Source organism: Pavona decussata, unplaced genomic scaffold, assembly GCF_977016875.1.
Source record: "Pavona decussata unplaced genomic scaffold, jaPavDecu1.1 SCAFFOLD_261, whole genome shotgun sequence".
Taxonomy (NCBI): domain Eukaryota; kingdom Metazoa; phylum Cnidaria; class Anthozoa; order Scleractinia; family Agariciidae; genus Pavona; species Pavona decussata.
Window position 1 is genome coordinate 877,643 of NW_028145664.1, and position 12,956 is coordinate 890,598.

At 41.8% G+C, this 12,956-nt stretch overlaps 1 protein-coding gene across 1 annotated transcript in view; it reads right to left on the bottom strand.

Moving 5' to 3' along the window:
* The window catches only part of LOC146456089 (uncharacterized), a 201,870-nt gene that overhangs the window by 172,857 nt on the left and 16,057 nt on the right, over window positions 1–12,956 (bottom strand). Inside the window, exons 6-9 of the mRNA XM_085093543.1 lie at window positions 10,977–11,048; window positions 3,140–3,211; window positions 1,922–2,056; window positions 1,189–1,430 (exon numbers count right to left, since the gene is read on the bottom strand). Of these exons, the coding sequence (XP_084949669.1) occupies window positions 1,189–1,430; window positions 1,922–2,056; window positions 3,140–3,211; window positions 10,977–11,048 (521 nt within the window). The remainder of the gene's footprint in view (window positions 1–1,188; window positions 1,431–1,921; window positions 2,057–3,139; window positions 3,212–10,976; window positions 11,049–12,956) is intronic.

Consider the following 12,956-nt stretch of genomic DNA (forward strand, 5'->3'; position numbering starts at 1 on the left):
CCTATTTCACAGAGGCTGAATAAGTTAGTGTATAACTGTCAAGATTGAGTTTTTTCTCTATCATAAGGTGGTTAGCGTTTCAAGAAATTGTTGTGATGTGTCAGTGTTAAAATGGAAAAAAATACCGAGTTGAAGCTCTTTTAACGGACACTGTCGTAAGCGGACGGCTCTACTTACGACCGCCTTCACAAAACCCTGTTTGATCTCCTATACAAACACTGTATTTACACATATCCGTATGGGCGGCTGCGAGCACTTTTAGAGGTTGCGATTTAAACTTTTCTTTTGTTTTTAAGCTCCTCTTTGCGGACACGCGAAAGGAAATTCCACTAGTCTCTGAACTTTACTGTTCGTCACAATGATATTACAACATATTAATTACAGCTCCCGCCATTATCGCGGACTTGCATCAGTCAATAAAACAAAAGAAACAAAAAATCATTTAATACCATGCTATTTTTATTTTATTATTATTATTTTGGATTCTCATTGTTTATTACTTTTATTTTTGTTAGCTGGGCAAGCTCCCGTAAGCGGCAATCTCTCCCCTACACCCCTAGTGGCCGCTTGGGATAACAATTCTCGTAAGCAGCCAGCTTATGTTACGGACACCTTTTTCGCGTCCCGATGGTGTCCGCTTCCAGGAGCTTCCACTATATTTTGTTGTATCAACTAAGTTAACAAGGGAGTTTGGCCACACAAGAGAGATTCGAGAGCTGACGTTTCTAGCGTTAGCGTTAGCCACGCTTATCCGTTTTTGCTTGAAACAGAACTTATCCTTAACGAATTGGCGTTCCGTCCACCGTTATCTGATGAAAATGGTGACACGCTCCCAGAGTGTGTGGTCAACTGAAAAAGGAACTATCCATTGACGATGACGTCACGAGGTCGAATTCAATGGACATCGTTTTCGAAACTGGTTCCGTTTTAGGTAACCATTTTCATCGGATACGTGTGGATGGCAGGCAAAAACGGAAAAAAAACCTTTTGCATTTTCAAACTAAAATGAATGCGTGTGATTGCCTTTCGGTTGAAGAATTGTTATGCCTATATTATAAGAGAACTTTGCGCAATGAGCAAAGTGCATAGTAGATTATTGGCGTTTAGAAAATAAAGGTTCGCAAATGACCAAAAACATACAAAATTACAACAGAAAGTGTTTACAGCAACGATGAAAATTTTTCTTACCGAGTACAATCCTGAGACATATATAGTAATGCTTGCATCAAACCACTTGTTGCCTTGGTTACCACTTTTGGAGAACACTCTTCTGCTATTGATTGTCACATCTAGTATCCCAATCGTTGCACCATACATGTGGTAGGAGAATTTAAGGCACATGATTCCGCTGAACCTCTGCATGGGGCTGATTAGTATCGCATAATCTCCCTGTCTTCGAGGACGAGATGTTTCTATGTACATGTAATATCCTGTGGAAACATAAAAGTGATATACTTTTTCGAACTCTTCCAACAAAGTTATAGGGGGCTTTTCTGGCCATCACATTCCTTGCAAACACCGAGAGCATTAAAACTACAATATTGATACTTGAAATGCAGAAATTACTAAGCTGTTTCTCTAGATGTCTGCTAAACAGAATTAGGACGTCATATGACGTGGAAATTACGTCGTCTGTTCTGAACAGCTGCCAGGCGCCATTTTGGATCTTAGAGTTAAGTGGTTGCGGGCACTTTTTAACCCCCCCCCCCCCTCCCCTACCTCTCACAGGTTGAATAAGGCAAGCAACTTCCATCGTTATTAAACATCATCAGCAGCAGCAGCAGCATCAGTGAGCATTAGAACTATCCTCAGTTCTGTATGTTTATTGTTAACTAACAACGAAAAATTTATTTTCAAATCACAAGACAAGCCCTCAGATTTCAAAATAATGATTCTAAAGTTTTATGTTTTGTTAACCTACCGCTACCAGAAGTATGGTCAGAAGAGGGTCCTGTTAAAAAAGACGATGTACTTCCTTTTTTTCGAGTCCAGTCAAACTTGTCATTTTTGTCCTGTGTAAAGCCACACATTGAGCTGTCAAAGTTGCATGCGGCGGCTAATGAAAAACAAAAAAAAAAAAAAAAACATGAGGGTGAAACAGTTGGCTTCAGCAGCAGACAGAGCAGAGGAGAAACCCGGAGAGGGTAGAACCCGCAGTGTTCATAGCAGTTCCATCACCTGTCGGGCTAGAAGAAACCTGACTCAGCAATCGTCCGCAATTATACTTTCAATCTTCAGAGTTTTGGTCGCCTTCTCGCTTCTGTTTGTTGATCTAATTTAGCATGGGATTGCCGTCGGATGTTATTTAAGATGACCAGTTGAGCCGCATAAATTTCATTTTGAATTTACGTTACAAACATGGTCGGCCGCGCACGTGTCCCGCCGTCTCTTCTCGGGGAGGAAAGAATTAAGAATTAAGAGAAGAAAAAAAATACAGTCACCTAGTAGTCAGTTTAGTAGGAGAAAATAATGAGTGGCGGTCTTTGTGTTGTCTGTGGGTTTGTCCAAGGAAGTATTGTAATGTTTCTTGTTAAGAAACGTGCTTCAAACTACATTAATGCAAAACCTGTTTTTCAGCGAAATCGTATTTTTTTAAACTGAACTGTAATGGCTGGCTCCCTTAAGGACGGTGCCTACTAATACCGAAATATTTTTGTGCGGTTTATGACTATGCGGGAAAAGCAGATCTTAGCAAGGCCTATTGGAATTCAAAATGAAAATTGGGGGTAGCCACGCATTTTTCGGAGATATTTTAGCAGTAATATCTCTGAAAAACGCCAAAATATAAAGCAATGTATGGGATTTTTTCCTAAATTGAAGCTTAATTATCTCTGAAAAATGCATGGTTACCCCCAATTTTCTTTTGACGTACCAAAAGCATTTGGTAAGTTCTACTTTCTCCGTATAGTTTTAAACCGGGCAAAATATTCCTGTGTTAGAAGGCACCACCCATAGGAAACCCGAGTATCTCGCGATGCGCAGAACGTATGCGCAGTAACAATAGTAGGCACCGTCCTTAAATCTTCAATTACTTATTGTCGAGCAGTTTGTATGTGAAAGTTGTCGAAAAATGTAACGTTACAGTTTCAAAACCTAAATCTAGTTATATATACTTCAAAAAACACAAGTGATATCTTACCTATTGCTGGACTCGGTGTCGGGGACGCTGGTCTGTTTGTAGTTGGTGGGTTTGTCCACGGAGTCAAAGTAGCTGTTAAGAATCAATTTAGAAACACAATAAACTGAGACATCTTGTAAACCAGTTTGTCAAGGTGGTGTACTTCCAAACTTATCCATGACACTTGTCAGAAAACCGCCTGTATTTAATCACGGAGCAATAACAACTTTCTGAGAATCTGTTGAAGACTTCCAAACATTTGTGACCCGAGGGGTCGACGGAATTCAAGGCTACATTTTTGTAGGATTATATTTATATAAAATATATGAAACATATATGTGAACTTCGGGTTAAATGTTCAATAAACGAAGATACTCGCAGTTTTAACACAACCTAAGCAGTTGCGAAAAAAAAATATCTATGTTTCATATATTCCTATTAATTTCTTCACGCTTCACGGGTATATCACGAAATCACAATTTGACCAGCTCCCGGTTGGCTTGATAGCTCAGTTGGTAGAGCATCGCAGTGGTCATGGGTTCAAATCCTGTTCAAGCATGAATTCTTTCTGGAGTTCTTTTCGCAACTGCATAGGTTGCTTAAATAACTGCGAGGATATTTCTTCTATTTAAGTAATACTATAAATCATATTAAGTAATATTACTGCTTACATATACGTCAGTATCGTTATGTAATATTGTAAGTAAGCTTATTGTCAACTAGTGTTAAAGTCTTTTAGTGTCGTTTTGTATTGCACACCTCATAAATAAAAGTATAAAAAAGTGTCGGCCTAACTGTTGAACGCGTCTCCATTGCCTTTTAGGACTTTTAAATTCCGACTACAGATTGAGGCGCGAACTGTCCACCGACTTTCCCATGTAGAAAATTATTTGGTATTAACGGAACATCATCTGCAGGATTCGCTGACTGATGTGTTAAAAGTTGTGAGTTTATCAGGGCTTCTGCACCAGTGAAGGCCGTTATCAGTTCTTCGTCCGTCACATCATCCCATATAAAGCTCGTTTGGACCCCTTTATCTTAGACCCGTGTGCAACGCCAAAGTGTGGAGTCAAATGGGGATTGAAATGCCATTGTACTTCTTTGTCGGCTGTAGTTACTCTAATCTTGTTTTCGTCTAGCTTGTCTACAACAAGTTCTTCCAGTTGTCAATTTGCTCCCCCGAAATGAGTCCCATTGTCTGAATTCATTTCTTTCGGCAATCCTCTGCAATTCGCTAACCCTAAAATAGGTTAAGGAAGGAATCGTTGTCCAGTGCAATTGCCATTTTGAAATGTACCGCTCTGGTGGTTATACATGTAAACAGACAAAGTTATGCCTTAGCTATTAGTTGTCCTCTGCTTGGAATGTTATGAAAGGCCCTTCAAAATCTACAAGCATACGACCGAACTCAAGAAGTGGAGTCTAAAGCCAAATTCTTGGGTGAGCCGCTGTGATTTGTTGCGACAATTTGGCTTTTCTCTTACGGTATTCATAGCACTAAGCTTCACAATCTCGGATTTCTTCTTGTCTCTACATTAAAGTGCCCATAACGGAATTTTTTTATTTTCTCATCTGAATCTTTGCATTACGCGAAGAACGTCCGAGAAAAAATTTTTCGATTTGCATGAAACGCGAATTTTTTATGAATTTTACAAATCTTTAAAATCCTATTTTATTGCGGTCCACCCGCCCCGCTGATGAGAATGCCGACGGGCTCACAATAGAGCCACGTGACATGGTCTATGACGTACATTCAGGAACTCTCGAGTCCATGCACTCACTTGACCTTCAGTAAAGTGCATTCGCGGCAGAAAGAAAATCGTCAGATTCACCGGTAGGAAGGAAAAACTTAGCTCCAAATAAGTATATTCCATGGCAGAAAACTTGTCTGACACGGAAAGGGAGCAAACCGCTGAAGAAAGCAGCTAGGACGAATTTGAAAGCGTTGAAGTCGAGGCGATAGATGGCGTCCACGAAACAAGTAATACATGTGAAGATGGTGATAGACTCGAACCGTACGCGGACGAGCCGATAGCAGACGAAGAATGGCTAAAAAGACATCGCAAGGAACAAGAGGAGAAGCGACGACTCGAGGAAGATTTAACGAAACGCTTGGAGAATAGAGTGCGTGTTAGTGGATGGTAAAGTTCTCACCTTGCATTTTGCATACGCGCTCTTCATTATCATCTGTCAAAACTATGGCCAAGTACTCACATACATTCGAACGAATTATTTTCCATGTAGATGTACTTGTGGTAACTGTAGCCGTGATCTGCTAGCAAATATCAGCGAATGCTACTGCTGCAAGGAACTCGAAGGCAATTGGGAAGCGCTGACTAGCGACATTGTTCTCGCGGAACTACAGGAAGGACACGTGTTGAACTGTGATAATAATAGCTTGTCTCGTTCTCTGAAATTTCGGCCGTAAATTTAATTGTAGGATGGAAGTTGTTATCTTGTCCAATGAACAGGTTAATTTCCTTTTTGTCACTGTCCCACAGTTTACGAAATCCATTGTATCTTTTAGGCGCATACGTCTTGCGAAATGTTCGAAGTCTAACAAGAGTTGGCGTCTAATGTAATCCGTGTCTGTCACCGGTGTCGGGACAAATTTGAGCCCTTTAGAAATAACGCTAACAGGCTGTCGCTAAGTTGTTTGTTTGAAAAATTCTTCATGAATTTCTCGTGTTTTTCTCTTTGTGTCTCAATCCGTTTTTTCGCCAATTTTTTTCTGCGCTCTTTGCGCTTGTTATTTGTTTTGTGCCCTGTTTTTATTTTGAACCCCCGTTGTGATAGTTAGGTTTTCAGAGATAACGCTGTTATACTTTTCAACATTTTTATTGTTTGCAGAATTCTGCAACACATGTGTGTACAATATTTGTTTAAGCTCGTAGAATTCTTGCTGCAGTTTATCTACCCTATCTACATCGTGGTTTACAATGTTTTCTGTGTTCGCCGAGTGCGACTGTTCTCGCATCGATCTATTTACCTCAGTGGTAGCATTTGTGCTAGTATTTTTTGAGAGCTTGGTCTCAACGAAACTTCGCGGATCTCACGATCTATGAGAATATATACCGAAACAATTACGCCATATTTTATAAAACTTGCGACTGAGTTAACAGTGAGGTCAACCTATAAACCTCAGAAGGCTACAACGCTTAGAATGTCACAAGCGGGTGTGAATATTCAGCATCGAAAGCTTACCATTCGCTTTTCCCTGCTCCTCTTCGAAGGTGGCTCTTGGTCTTCGTCTTCCTTTCGCTTAGCTGTTTTAAAGGATAAACACAAACGCGATGTCATCCTACTTCAGTTCACGTTTTAAGTTTAAACCTGAATTCATCAGCCTTGTGAAATCCTCGTCATTGAAGTCCATCGAGTACAAGGACGAGGTCTTTCCAGGCGGGCGTCCACATCTTCCTCCGCTTCAGCATAAAATCGATCCATTTCTTTCGCCTCCTCAGTCTTTGCGGGCATGTGGTGCCAAAGAAAGGAATCCTGTGCATGCTTATTCCATTCGCTTCCTCTTTGATGTTTCCACATCTCGCTGCAACACATCTTTCCGGCATTTTCGAGAAACGTGCAGAAATACCGCGACTTGTTTTCAGTGAGATCCAGAGAAAGGCTGAAGTCACGTGTTCCTGAATCTACGTCACAGCTCTTGCTAAACCGAGAGGAGACTAATGCGAATGGTGGGCCAAAATGGCGGCAAATTTGAACGTCTTATAAAATTCATAAAAAATTCGCGTTTTATGCAAATCGAAAATTTTTTTCACTGAAGTTCTTAGGATGATGTTTAGATTCAGATAAGAAAATAAAAAAAATTCCGATATGGGCACTTTAACCAGAAACGAGAGAGGACAACATTAGCAATGTTTGAGGTGTGATTCCCTTTTTCCATGATAATGTCCCATGATCAGCTTGGTTATTCAGTTCTCTCGTCTTTCATGGTAAGATGATATGATAAGGTACTTAACGTCATGTGGTAAATACTAAGCATTCTCTAGACGAGCACCAGATCTCATAAATCCATCTTCATCAATTCTTGGTTTTAGGGCGAGTAACTTGTTACCACCTGGAAGTGTTTTATCCCTTGTCAATTATGAGTACTCTTCTCCAAATGATTCCGCTTGTGCTGACTTCATTACTTGAATGCGTGCGTCTTCGATGTCGTTGGTAGTCAGCCCACTTTTAATGCGTTTCTCTCCACGTAAACTCAGACAATTGTGTACGAGGCGATAAACCCAGGCCAGTGTTCTGATGAGACTAATCCAGGTAGAAAAGCATCTCGTTTCAAGCCGCTACGTCGCATGGTTTTGGATAGCCAAAATCGTTGTCCCTTTAATGCTGCAGTCAGTCTGTAGGCGTGCCTGTTTTCTGACCTCTTTCGTTGCTGTTTCATGATTCGATCTATTGCCCATTTAGATATTTTTCCTCTGTAAAGACAAAAAGGTCCGTCCCACCGGGTGTCCTTGCTAGCTAACTCCTCGACTGTTAAGACTCTTGTGAGACAATCAGCTGAATTATCGTCAGTGGAAAAATGCATCCACCGTCGAGGACTTGTGTGAGACTGTATTTCTCCAATTCTGTTTACAACAAACGCCTTAAATGTCCTGGTTGGTTAGGCGATTTATCTACCATAACACGTTCATGTTATCCAATCAAGACGGGATTTCGCTAGTTGCCATCTTCAATGCTTACGATATCGATGCACTTAGTCTGAATCCTAGAATTGCGCCCATCAGCTCTAAACGAAGGATACTTGTGGCTGTAAGTGGTGCAACTCTTGATTTAGAAGCCACTAGATGGAGCGAAACAGTTCCATCAATGTGCTCATGTCTGTAATACACAACTGCTCCATACACATTCGATGAGGCATCCACGAATGTGTGTAGACTCGCGGACTTCACATCCCTGTCTACCGGCTATAGACAACACGATCTTAATTTTTTACTAAATGCTCTAGTTCATTGTTGAATCACCGAATAGCCCTCTTTTCTTGTTACAACTGAAGCGACTGCTCACTAGTCGTTGCCCGTGGTCCAGATTTCTTGGAACAAAGCCTTTACACGAATGGTATATGGCGTCCGAAATCCCAAAGGCGCGAAAAATGTTGTTCTTCTTCTCAGGAAATTGCGCTTTAGTAGGTGTAACATCTGTACACATCTCGTGGTGGATGGACTCGGAAGATGAACATGTTTTCCTTCTCTTCCATAGTACTCCGAACTTCTGAACAGAGGGCAGCTTACCCTTATCTAGGTCCACTTTTCGCTGCTGGTATCTCCCACAACAATTGTTCTGAATTAAACAGCCATTTACGTGCGTGCATACCAGCATTCTTCCACAGCCTTAAAAGTTTTTTGTAAAAATCTATGGCTGTCTTATCGTCTGAAACTGAATCCATGCTATTGTCCATATATGTTGACAGAAAGTTAAAGATAATACTGCCAGAGAGATATGCGGAGATACATTTCTGCTATGCCACAGACTAACGCTATCGCTTGCTTGTGGAACAGTATCAAAACGCTGAAAAGCTCTCGTTTCAACTTAGGTCCCTGTTGTACGACATCGCTAAAAGATCCCCTTGCACTTGGCTGACGCGTCAGACACAATGTTCTTCTCCGTCGTTGCCTCGTCCGGCCTCATAACAGATAAGTGTGGTAGGCAACAGGACTTAATGGGCTTTTCTCTGTTTTTGGGATCTTCCTTACGCAACCTTTCTTCTGGCTCCTTGAGAATGCGTTTCTCTGTTCTTCTCAAACATCTTAGGGCTGTCTTGTAGTTGTCCGGTAACACTGACCGGTCGTCTTTCCAAGGAACTAGGACTTCGTACCGCCCGCTCTCAAATCTTATAGACCGCTTAAGTTTCTCGAGCGCGAATTTCTCATTTGGAGTCTCAAAGCTGTGACTTAGCAATTCTATCTCCAAGACCTTTTGGAGTTTGCAATTTAGTTGCTGCTCTTATCGTCGACACGTATAAAATAAGTGTGAGCGAAACTTGTTCGATAGCGTCCCTCATCAGTACTTTTTGGATCGCCGATCGTGTCCATCCGAAGGCCATTAACCGTGCAACTGTTTTTACTGGTTTTCTTATAACACCCCTCTCTGATTGATACCGACAAAAATGTCGATGATTGGGCGTGGTCCAAGGTAAAGTAATACCCTTTAGATGCTCCAACGTGTTCGCGTATTTTGCCCAGTTGATTGCTCCAATGTTCCCTGAAATGCGTTCTGCAGTGAAAGCTGCTATCTTTACATCTATCTTTCCATTTAAGCTTTCAAGATTTAGTAGGAAGATTTTTGTCTCGAAGCTGTCGGTTCGACCATTTAGAACGTAAACAGTTACTCTACGGTTCTCCCATTAAAGTCCTAATTCAACTGTTGATGTATGTCTTACTGCTAGCATCGTCCAATAGCGCATTAACGACCACTCGTCTTTCATCATTTTTCATTACTGCTGTTACATTCCTTATTGCAACATATTTGCGTCTAGTTTCTTTCATGTGCATTGCTGTTGTGTTCGATGTCTCCGGTCAGACCAGTGTGGACTCCCCTTCCGTAATATCTCCTACTGGAGCTACTTTAGTTTCATCCCAATGGACGTTTAAGGGCTGAAGATTGTAGCTGTCACTCCTATTGCCGTTTCTTGCAATCTCCGGCCTCTCCTTTCTTTACAATGTAGTACGACTGTTGTGCGTCCCTACAAGCCAAAAAATCAGGACCGTGGGAACGATATTCCGTGTTGGGTCTCTCCTTGGCATCTATAGCAACAACGTTGTTGGGCTGCTTTCCGCCACCTCTTTTCAACGGTTATACCTTAAGACTCGTCACACCAAATGGGTGGTTATTTCCACAAACTTTACATGTTCGACGGCTCTTCCTAGGCCATTGGTCTGGATTTCCCGCGAGTGAACTGATCTGGCCAGGAAAACGTTTGATTTCTCCTTGGGGTACTGCAATTGCCCCATATCCCTCGAAGCGTCTCAGGCTGTACTGTCTGGAATTCTGCTTCTTGTATAACCCAATGTCGTAATGCTTCTACGCACTGTGGTTTCTTGTGTTCAAAAATCCGTCGATGGTACTGCGCTAGCATTTACTATGTCATCTTCTTCTGTAGCTTATCATAGAGCGATCCGTTGCCCAACTCCTTATATCGGCCAGCCTCTTTAAGGTTAATAACTTCGTCTTTTTTTTAACAAATTTTATTTGCATACATGACATGAGATTTACAATACTGAGCACTATTAACATTAATCTGTTCATGTTGTCCTTCAGCAGCATGGTTAAAAATATATAAAACTGTTCAATTGAGGCATTAAACTGCTGTTTAAAAGTAAAAACTAAAATCCAAGCTTTCGCCGATCAACGGCATCATCAGGGATGAGAAAATATTCCGCGCGCGCTGTATATATATGCAAAGAGAGTGTAGGGTGAAGGGTGAAATGTGTAAAAAATGTGGCGTATGTGTGAAAGCTATAGAAATAAACTGTGAGCGTTATACAACGTTCTAATGATGGATTGTAGTCTCTAAAATGAAATATTAAAATAGCAGTTCCGCGAATTCAGTACATTCCTCTCGGGAATTGAGTGTCGGTTTGTATTTTCTGATGTAAAATGCTTCGTAGAGGCGTAGATTAGCGGGATCGTTTTCGCTCATAATAATTTTGATGTTAATGCATTTATGGTCGTTGTTCTGGCAGGAAGAGATGAGTTTTTTAACGGAGGAGTTATCGTTATTGGGATGTTCTCTTACGCGGTCATGGATGAACAATTTGTATGCTAAAGTTGTCGACAAGTCTAACGTATGATTGAAAACCTTATTCCAGTAATATATACTTCAAAAACACAAGTCATTTATTACCTTGTGCTGGACTTGGTGTCGCGGACGCTGGTCTGTTTGTGGTTGATGGGTTTATCGACGGAGTCACATTGACTGTTGAGAATGAAATTAAAGGCGACGTAAATAGAGACATCTTGATAGATGAGTTAATCGTTTGTCTCACGATTGAGTCACAAAGATGTGGATCGCGACGTTTCGACCGCTATACTGCTGGTCTTCATCAGGCGATGGTGTCGACTGATTGCGTGACAGTATAAGTAGCACCTTGGTTTGTGTTGATTGGTGCGTTTCGATCCTCTCTTAGGCTGTTGTTGATTGGAGGATTTCGATCCTCGTCGTTCAGAGTAGAAATTGTTCCCTCGGCCGTCCGCCTTGGTACTGATCGGTTGCTGTGTAGTTTGATCGTGGGCATCCACGCTTCCGGAATTTCAATTCCATTATCCCTATTGATGTTGTCAGGGTGAAGTCTTATGTGAATAGCCTCTTTAACCCTACGGGTGTACCAATGTGGGTCTCGGTCAATAAACCAACGAAACCAATAAACCAATAAACCAATAAACCAAACCTTTGCTTATGATCTGTCTTCCTACCTAGCCGATGTGTTATCTCCCTTAACAGGGAAATCAGAGTATACAGTTAACAACTCAGCTCATTTCGTGTCCACTATCAACGGTGAGAGGGTACTAGAGAGCGAGATCATGGTGTCTTTTGACGTAGAATCACTGTTCACAAACGTACCTATCGAAGGCGCCGTACAGGCCGCGTTACGGAAACTAGAAGCTGACCCGTGTCTTGCTAACCGCACGACTTTAACACCTGCACAGATTGCGGACCTCTTGGATTTCGTTCTAAGATCCACATACTTCCAGTATGATGGATTAATTTACGAGCAACAAGAGGGAGCAGCCATGGGGAGCCCAGTATCCGCTGTCATAGCTAACCTCTACATGGAGGATTTTGAAGAACAAGCTTTGACTTCTACGCCTTGTATGCCTAAGATTTGGAAACGCTATGTGGATGACACCTTTACCATCTTGAGTCGAGACAAAGTTGACACTTTCCTGCAACACCTCAATAGTCAACAACCAACGATCCGCTTCACTATGGAAACTGAGACCAACAACACCATACCCTTTCTTGACACGTTGGTAACTAGAGATTCGGATGGCTACCTCTCTACCAGTGTTTACAGAAAGCCTACACACACTGACCAATACCTAGCGTATGATTCACACCACCCGCAATCTGTAAAACGCGGTATTGTCAAGTGCCTGTACGATAGATCGAAACACCTCATAACTAAACCATCAGTTATCTCGCAAGAAAAGAAACACCTCTCATCAGTTCTTGTTTCTAACGGTTATCCGTTTTCGTTTGTGAAAAACATTACGAAAACAAAGAAACAAACAGCCACAAAAGAACCAGCGCCTGAAATTAAATCTACTGCGGTGCTACCATACGTCAAAGGGTTATCAGAGGCTCTTCGCCGTTGCCTACAACAGCAAGGCATACGGACAGTTTTCAGATCTGACACAACACTTAGATCACACCTAGTGCGACCTAAGGACACTGTCGACCCTGCAAAACAAGACGGAGTAGTCTACAAGATTCCCTGTGAGTGTGGCAAGGTCTATATTGGAGAGACGGGAAGATCTATGCATGAAAGGATTAAGGAACACGATAGAGACATACGGCTTGCTCGAACCCAATCCTCCGCCGTTTCAGAACACAGCAATGCGACGGGCCACTATCCGCTCTGGGATGAGGTTAAGTTTATTGACCGAGACCCACATTGGTACACCCGTAGGGTTAAAGAGGCTATTCACATAAGACTTCACCCTGACAACATCAATAGGGATAATGGAATTGAAATTCCGGAAGCGTGGATGCCCACGATCAAACTACACAGCAACCGATCAGTACCAAGGCGGACGGCCGAGGGAACAATTTCTACTCTGAACGACGAGGATCGAAATCCTCCAATCAACAACAGCCTAAGAG